At 19.6% G+C, this 10,277-nt stretch overlaps 1 protein-coding gene across 1 annotated transcript; it reads right to left on the bottom strand.

The window, feature by feature from the left end:
* Nucleotides 1–3,348: 3,348 nt before the first annotated feature.
* Nucleotides 3,349–4,080, bottom strand: GGI43DRAFT_302900 (uncharacterized protein). Its single transcript, XM_083201567.1, has 3 exons — nt 3,809–4,080; nt 3,516–3,737; nt 3,349–3,449 (listed from the first exon to the last, which is right to left on the bottom strand). Exons 1-3 carry the CDS (start codon nt 3,944–3,946, stop codon nt 3,381–3,383), a joined length of 429 nt encoding a protein of 142 aa, XP_083055258.1. The 5' UTR covers nt 3,947–4,080; the 3' UTR covers nt 3,349–3,380.
* Nucleotides 4,081–10,277: the final 6,197 nt, after the last annotated feature.

Below are 10,277 nucleotides of genomic sequence, written 5' to 3'. Positions count from 1 at the left end.
TCCTGGCCTGGGATTCTTAGTTTGTTACCACTTAGTTCCTTTAATAGTGCTATAAGAATAGTCTGCAAGAGGTGCATTTAATAGTTTTACATGTCCAGCCGGTTCTTTAAATTTATCCTTGCCTAGCCGGTTATGTTTAGCCTCCCTGGGTTAGTATTTTATACCCTGGGGTATGAAATTTATAGTGGATCTTTTATGCCCTGGGGTATGAAATTTACATATTAAATTCCTAGGTCTAACCTAATACCCAAGAACAGATTTACTACTTACTATTAATATTTTAATATTAATATTATATTAATAACTAACTGCTAGATTTAAGTTATTTTAAATAAAATATTCTTATATAAATAAAAAATTTTTTATTATTCTTATACCCTGGGGTATAAAATAAATATAAACAAGATATTATAAAGCTTTTATACCCTAGGGTATAAAAAGCATATAATAAACCTCTTGTACCCTGAGGTATAAAACTCTTTATTTTATTATCCTAGGCTTAACCTAATAGCTAAAACTTATTTTCTTACTAACTATTTCTTTTATTATCTCCTGTAATAGCTAATTAGCTAGAAAAAAATAGCTTAGGTATAATAGTTTTGGTAACTAAATAGAGCTTAACTAAACCCTAACCCTTACTTTAGCTTTTATTTTTATATAACTAGGTAATTTTACTTATAATAATATTATAAAAAATTTTAAAATTTTACTAATAATTATTATATTTAAAAGATTTTTTAAAAAATTTATTATTTTAAAATTATATTTTATAATTTTTTATTACTTATATTAACTATTTTATTATTTTATATAATAAAATATTATTTAATAAATTTTACTTTTTCTTTTATAATAAATTTTATTTTATATTATTTTATAAAGTTATATAAATTTTTAAAAAACTTTAATATAATTTATTATTATATAAGTAACAGGCACAGCAGGAATTAATAAATAACTACTATTAATATATTTATAATTCCTAGTAGAATAAGTAATAAGTTAATAAATTTAATTAAATTATATAATAAGGGTTTTTTTATTAAGCTATACTTTCTATAATTACTTTAATACCTTTACTTTTTATTAAATTATATTATAATTTAATATAGAATAATAGGATAAGGACTGCTATTTAATAATTCAAGCAAAGCTATCTTATAATTAAGTATCCTCTGTAAAAACATCTAAAAGCGCTAATACAGGTAACAGAAGCATAACAATAGGTATTACCTGCCCAAATACTATAATAGTATTCTCGGAGTTATCTGTTATAAAATCTTTATTACCAACCTTTAAGGTAATAATATCTGCTAAATTCCATGAAAAACATATAATAATAAAAGCAGGTGGAAAAGATATACATAAATATTCAAAAACAAGTTGCCAAGATTGATTCATTTGCTGGATAAGATCTTGGACTGGTCCTTGTATAATTGCTAGAATAACAAAAATAAGCATTAACACAGCTTCAACAATGCTCCAGTACCCGTAATTGCCATTTTGGGGAGGGAGGTTAATCAGGCAGTCGCGATCATGTACAGGTGAATTAAATCGGCTACACAGAAGAACGGACCATGCAAAGAAAGCACCTAGGTACACAAATGAAAGAAGAACTCGCGGGGCAACCAATTTCCATAGACAGGCGCATAAGCCTTCATTGTCTTCATTAACCTCAGACATAAAGGCGTAAAATAGCATAGCAGCTTGGCTATTTGCAGAGATGCTAAGCAAATCCGAGATTATACATGCGTGGTATGTCGATAATGGGGGATGTTTTCGAAATTGGATCAAAGCAGCAATCGTGAGTGATAGGCCCGTAACAGCTTGGGTATCAAAAGACATGAGCAAAAATTTTTTGGCCGCGTCTTTGTAAATCCAGGAAAGATTTGAGTTCCCCGAGTCGACAATATTTGAGGACCATACCTTTAGTACAGCGTACACAATCCACCAGCCCAAAATAGCTATGTTCAGAAGAAATGCCGGTCCGACAATGCCCACAATGACCTGGTGAAATGAGTTAAAAATGACTTTAAGATGCATGATTAAATGATAGTATGGGTGCTTACACCGATGCCAGCAATGTCAGCATTGGGCTCGATACACCGGGGACAATTTCCCCAGGCGAAATTGCCGCTATATTTGCTGGGATTCTGAAGTGCAAAGCAGGTAAGATTCCGACCATCAGAAGCCATTATCTGATCATGCTTCCTGACACAGCCGAAAGTTGAGGGATATTCTTGGATTTGTGTAATCTCAGAAAGACTTGAAAACTATCAAGATATTTCAGAACCTCGCTACGTGTTTCTGGAGCGAACATTTATGCAAAGCATAATAGCTCCTGCACATAGTGCCAACAAACGCTCAGCTGAGCGCTCAGCTGAGCTTGGGGCACTAGGCTTTGGGCTCACCTATTGCCAGGACTCACACTTGAACAATATAATTGGCTAAAATAATAGCACTAGAGGCAAACATAACTTTATAAGTTTAAAAAGAACATAGCATGGTTTTTAGCTAATTTCCCACACACACATATATATCCTATGTCAACTACCACTGGCATGATGCTTAACGCCCCGCCTTTTCCTTTCTACTCCTCAACTTAATGGCCTACATGGCATAATATGCTAGCAGTGCAAAACATTCCAGTGAAAAGGTCCAGTTAACATAGCCGTCTGCTGTTAAACCAGTAGAGGTGTTAAGATAAAGCACTCAGCAGCTTGTAACTTTATAATAGCCTTAGTATATCTTAAAAATTTAAACTATTTAACTCTTACATATAATTTAATTTATATAAAGTTAAAAGGATTATATTATAATAATTTTTATATGCCAGGCTTAAGTTATTTTACTTATTTAAGTTAAGTGCTAGCTAGCTAAGAAATAAACATCCTATCTTATTATTTTACTACAAGTTATACTATAATTTTATATAAAATAATATAATAGGAGTTTTTTATTAACTTTTAAAAACTTATTTACTTTTATTATATTAGGTTATAAGTAGCTAATAAACATTAGGTTCTCCTAGAGGTGTGTATCTTATGTGGTTAGTTTGTTATGCTAGCTTTTTCTTTCTAAAAGCAGTTAGCTTATTTTCACAGAGTCCTCCCCCTGGCCATTTAGGTGCACGGACGAAAAGTATATAATTCAGCGGATTACAGCGTCTCCTTTGTACAGTAGTGAGTTTATTACTTAGGAACTGCTATCTGATACCTTAGTATAAGACTTAGTATAAACTAGAATATTATACTATTATATTAAAATAAAATAAATAAATTAAGAGTATATAAAAATAAATTATTAGAATTTAAAAGTATAAGTATAGTAATATATAATTTAATAAAAGCAGCTCAGCTATAGCTTATTACTGTTGCAAATTAGTTTCCAGATTTGCGAGCTACTTTAACTGTTGTATTATAACAACCTATAGTTGGGCCATTTTCAATCTTTATATCAATGCTAAGGTTAGCTATTTGTTATACCAAGACATTTAAGGGGCATCAGGTGCATACTCCTATAAGAGAAAATCGAACCACCCCGAGTGTAGCTAGACCATGTGAAATGTGCTGTGGAACCTGCACAGTAAAATTTTGGTACCAACCCCCAGGGTCATCCACCTGTGGGTTATAGGGGCCAGCGTAGAGAACATTGCTCATTCCATCACAAGGCGAAGGACAGTTGCCATGAGGGCATTCACCCATGCCGAGAGCAATTCCCACGTCGATAAGGGACACCTGGAACAGAATAGAGCATTAATAATTAGTGATAAATTGCTTGGTAATGGGCTACGAGGGGCCAATAATACCGGTTGATTGTATTGGACGATTTGGGCGGTGAAGTACTGTCCTGGATGTAGGACTGCACCTTGTGGAGGGGATAGAAAACCAACGCCCTGTGCAACAGTACCAGTAGCAAATATGACCAAGGGAAATGAAATCTTCATATTTGGACTTTCTTTGGAGTTTCCACGAGCCCTTGTTAGTCAATGATAAATTTTAAGGTTCTGTTTGTAAAATCTTCGTTGGAGGAACAGACCATTTCATACAACGGAAACATACTCCCTTAATCTTATCCTGCGGAGATAGCTTCTACTAAGAATAGAATATTTTGGACGTAATGCAGAGTGCCCACAAATTATGTTTAACGCATGATCGAAGGTGTTTGAGAGTATTGTGCCACTAAAGTTTAATTTCAAGTGAGCTGCATATTATTTACTCTGACTTTCATCACTGCACTGCATCTGGAATAGCATCTGGAATGGGTATGAGAGCATAATGCCACAAAAAGTCTAAGTTAGGATTCAATGAGCTGTGACTTGCTCTAAATATGTATAGACCTTTACAAGACACCACGCAAGCTGAAACCAAGGTGGGTTTTACCACGCGGACAATATCCTCCGTAGTCAGTTATTTTACAGGCGGCAAATTATATATTATCGGCGTCAAGTAAACAGGGCCATGCAAACAATACCCTCAAACCCACGTACTCGCCTACGTATGCAACCAAAAGCCGAATACGCAACTGCAGAGTTCCACTTCTCTGCCGACTACCGTAGGGGTTAGAGAGACTACACAGGCTCCGACCATCAGCCACCGCCTGAACGGCGAGGCCCAAGTTCTGACCCCATCGGGCTTCATCGGGCTTTCACGATTAGCCCCTTCAGGCATGGCCGATCCGCTCCCGCAACCGTCCGCTGTCTCAAGTGGACAGTTGTAATATATTTCCCCCACATATCTTTTTCAGCTTGCCGGATAGATCAAGGCCTGTGTAGATCTTCTTAAGTGCTGGAAGCATGGAGGCTATTGCTACGTTAGCAGCAGCCGATGTGGTTATATAACAGTCTTTCCTTGCCTGCACTTAAACAATACTAGGCGGCTGGTTATGAAATAAAATATATTTAATTAATTATAAAAATTAATAAAAAATAATATAAAAAAAATTTAAAATAAAAAATTAAAAAAATAAATAATAAAATTAAATTTTATTTTAAATAATAAGCCAATTAAAATAAAAAATAAAAATATATTATATAATTTAATAATAAAATTTTAAAAAAAAATAAATATTAATTATATTAATATTTAAAAATATAAAAAATAAAAGTTTAGTAATAAAAGTAAATTTAAAAATAATTATAATTTTTATAATAAAATTAGTTATAAAAAAAATTATTATAATAAGTAAAATAAAAAAAAAAATATTATTTTAAAATAATTATATTTAAAAAATAAAATATAAATTATATTATTAAAAAAAATATATATATAATTTTTAATTAAAGTGCTTATTATAATAATAATTATAATATTTATAAAAAAATAAAAAAAAATTTTAATTATTATTTAAAAAAATTTAAAATAATTAAAAAATTTAAAAATATATTAAATTTTTAAATTTAAAATAATTTAAAAACTTATAATAATAAGAAAATTAATAATAAAAATTTAAATAATTTAACTAATTAATTTAAAATTTAAATTATAAATTTTAATATAAATTAATAAAAATAAGTTTTATATAATTTAAATTTTAAATTAACTTATAAATATTATAAATTTAATAAATTATATTATAAATATAATTTAAATTTTAAAAAAAAAAAAATTATATAAATATTATAATATTATAAAATTAGGGTTTTAATATAAAAATAAAAAATATATTTAATTTATTAAATATATTATTAATTATAATATTAATAATATAAAAAAAAAAAAATTTTTAAAAAATTAAAAGATTTATATTTTAATAATTATAAAAGTTTTAATTTTAATTTAATTAATAATTTTTAATATAAGTATTATAAAAATATTAATATTTAATATTTATATTTAAATTATAATTATATAAATATATAATATTAATATAATTTATATTATTTAAATAATTTAAATTATAATTATAAAAAATATTTTATATATAAATTTAAAAACTTATAATATAATTATTTTAAAAAAATAATAAAATAAAAATTATATTATTTTAATAATAATAAAATTATAAAATAAATATATAAGTATTATTATTATAAATAATAAAAAATTTTATATTATTATAAAAGTTAAATAATAAAAATTTAAAAAATATTATTTTTAAAATTAATATATTTTAAATAATATTAATATATTAATTATAATTTAAAAAATTTAAATTATAATTATAAAAAATATATAAATTATAAAAAAAAATATAATTATAAAAAAAAAATATAATTATATAAAAAAATTATAAAAAAAAAATTAAAAAAAAAAATAAAAAAAATATAAAAAATATTATATTATAATAATATAAATTTAATAATAATTACTTTTAAAATAAATAAAAATTATATAATAATATATATTATAAAATATATATATATAATAAATTTAAAAAATAATATAAATAAAAATATTTTAAAAATAATAAAAATTTATATAAATTTAAAAAAATTAAAAATAATTTAAAATTAATTTTTTAAAAATTAAAAAAAAATATAAAACTTTTTAAAATTAATAAATTATTATTAAAAATTTATTAAAAATTATAATAAAATTATTAAATTACTTATAAATATTATTTATTTAAAAAAAAATAAAAAAAATTAAAAAAATTAAAAAATAAAAAATTAATATATAAAAAAAATTATAAAAAATATTTAATTAATTAAAAAATATTTTTTTTAATAAATTTATATTTATTATATATAATTTTATTAAATTATTAAAAGTTAAATTATTTTTAATTTATTAAAATTTATATAAACTTTTTTTAAAAATATTAAATATTTTAAAAATTTTAATTTTTTATATATAAAAATTATATTTATTTAATTTTATTAAAAAATTAAAATTTTAAAATATTTATATTATTTAATAAATATATTTTTTTATATTTTTTAAAATTTTTAAGAAAAATAAAAATATTATTAAAATATATAATTATAAAATTATTAATATATATATATAAAATATAATTAATTATTTATTAAAATATTATAAATATATTAATTAAATTAAAAAATATAATTATAATAATATTTTTTAATTATAATTTTAAAATTTAATATTTTAATTTAATAAATTTTAAAATTATATTTTCTTTTTATAATTTATTATTAATTTTTTAAAACTTATATTTTTTATTAATATATATTATAATATAATATTTAATATTTTAAAAAATATATTTTTATATATTTTTTTTTAATATTTTTATTATAAAACTTTTTTAAAAAATTTTTAAATCTTTTAATTTTTTTTTTTTTTTTTAATAATATTTTATTTAAAACTTATAATTTATTTTTAATTTATATAATTATTTAATTAATATATATTTTTTTTAATTTTATTTACTTATAATTATATTATACTAATATTAATAATTTTTTTAAATTAATTTTTTTTTTTTTAAATTTTATTTTATTTATTTTCTTTTTTAAAATTTTATTTTTTTTATTTATTTTTTTAAAAATTTATTTTTTTAATTTTTTATATTAAAATTTTTAAACTTATAAATATATTTTTATTTTTTTTACTTTTTTTAAAAAATAATTATAATTTAAATAAAATTTTATTTTTTTATTTTATTTATTTTTTTTTTAATAAATTAATAAGTTATTTTAAATAAGTTATAAGTATTCTAGTAAAATATTATAATTATTAAATTAAATAATTTCTTAATAATATATTCTTATAATAATATTTTATATAAGTTTAAATTTAATTTTTATTATATTTTAAAAAAAGTTTTTTTTTTTTTTTTTTAAAAAAAAAATTCTTATATAACTTTTATATTATATTATTATTTAATTTTATAATTATAATTAAATTATATTAATTTATATTTATAATATTTTAAATAATTATATTTTTATTTATAATATTTATATATTAATTTTATATTTAAATTATATAAAACTTATTTTTACTAATTTATTATTAAATTTATAATTTAAATTTTAAAATTATTAGCTAAGTTATTTAAATTCTTATTATTAATATTTTTATTATTATAATTTTTTAAATTATTTTAAATTTAAAAATTTAATATATTAATTTTAATATTTTTAAATTTTTTAATTATTTTAAATTCTTTTAAATAATAATTAAAATCTTTTTTTATTACTTTTATAAATATTATAATTATTATTATAATAAGTAATTTAATTAAAAATTATATATATATTTTTTAAAATAATATTAATTTATATTTTATTTTTTAAATATAAATATTTAAATATAATATTTTTTTTTTTATTTATTATAATAATATTTTTTCTTATAACCTAGTTTATTATAAAAATAATAATTTCTTTTAAATTATTATTTTTTTTTATAACTTTAATTTTATATAAAATTAATATTTATTTTTTTTAAAATTTTATTATTAAATTATATAATATATTTTTATTTTTTTTTTAATTAATTTAAAAGTAAAATTAAACTAGGTTATTATAATCTTTTTTTAATTAAGTTTTTATATATTAAATTTATTTTAATTTTTTTTTAATATAAAAATAATAGAAAAGTAATATTTAAAATAAATATAAATATTAAAAAAAAATTAAAAATTTTTATTAAATTTTTATTAAACTTATTAAAATAAAATATTTTTATAATTTTTTTAATTTATTTATTTAAAATTATAATATTAATAATTAAAATTAGTATAATTATTATAAAAATAATAATATTTTAAATATTTAATATTTTTTAAAATTATTTTTATAAGATTATAATAATTTAATATAAATTAAATATAATTATTATATTATTAATATATTAAATTATTTATTAATTAATTAATTATTTTAAAACTTTTAATTAATTTATTAAATATTAAAAATTTATTTTATTTAATTATTATTTTAATTACTTTTAAATAATATAAGTATTTTCTTTTATTAAAATATTTTTTTAATTTATTTTTAATATTACTTGTAAATTTAATAACTATTTAAATAAAAGTTATTAATATATAATAATTTAATTACTAAGCTTTTAAAATAAGTTAATAATTTAAAAGATTTTTAAAAAATAAACCTAGTTTTATTATTTATATTAATAAATATAAGAAAATAAACTTATATATTTAATTAATTTATTAGACTTATAAGACTTATTTAATAAGCTTAATAAGTTAACTTATTAAACTTATTTAATAAAAGCAATAAGTTACTTTTTATTAGTTTACTAGTTTATAATTAATTTAACAAGGCTTACCCTGTAGGCCTATTGTTACAACTATAAGAGTTAGGTCGTGACACAACAGTATTTTTATTAAATATTAATAATATTTTTCCTTATTTTATCATATATTATACGCAAGATGCTGAGACATGTTTTGCAAGTTAATTTAGGAAGATTCTAAGGGACTATTAAAGTGTTATTTAGCCATGGATTTAAAAGCTGCGTGTTCCCGAGCTACTTTACTAGCTATTTAAAAATAAAACTTAACGGATAGCTTATATACAAGTTCATATTAGAAATGCTACTTAGAATAATATTAAAAGTGTTGGCTAAGAAAAAATGTAATTATTTCTTGATGCAGAAGCGCTGCCAGGAAAAATAATCAGGCAGCGATTTATATAAATTAACCACTTATTCTACTCCCTTGTTTTATTATTCACTTTAGTATTATTACTTTTCTTAAAAAGCATATTAATAGTATATAATTATACTAATTATTATATTATTTAATATTTACTGTCGCTGTTACTAAACATATTTATAAAAGAGCTAAGACTTATATTAAATAAGTATACCTCTTTTAATAGGACAAATAAGCTTAATATAATCACTTCCTGTAATACAAATAGAAATAAATATGTAGGTAGTTTAGTTAATGGAGAATGTAATTAGAGTAAGATAAATAGTAATTCTAAAAAAAAAAAGGAATTATAATATAATATACTAATACGCAGGCTAATTAAATGTTAATAAAAATTAACTAGTTAAAATTTATAAGTATTTTTTAATAAATTTTAAATATAATTAAATTAAAAATTTAAAATTATATTTTTAGCTTTATTATAAATAAAATAATATAATTATTTTATATATAATATATTATAAATAAATTTCATTTAATTTAAAATAAGTTATTTAAAATAAATTTATTACCTAGTTTATTTTATAGCTTTTATATATAAAATAATATAAATAATTAAATATATATATATTTTATATTAATTATTTAATTATTTAATTATTTAATTATTTAATTATTTAATTATTTAATTATTTAATTATTTAATTATTTAATTATTTAATTATTTAATTATTTAATTATAA

Source organism: Trichoderma evansii (genome assembly GCF_050947405.1).
Source record: "Trichoderma evansii strain SZMC 28006 chromosome Unknown GGI43scaffold_40, whole genome shotgun sequence".
NCBI classification, from domain to species: domain Eukaryota; kingdom Fungi; phylum Ascomycota; class Sordariomycetes; order Hypocreales; family Hypocreaceae; genus Trichoderma; species Trichoderma evansii.
Note: the sequence above shows the minus strand (reverse complement) of the source record. Positions and strands in the feature narration are given on the sequence as shown.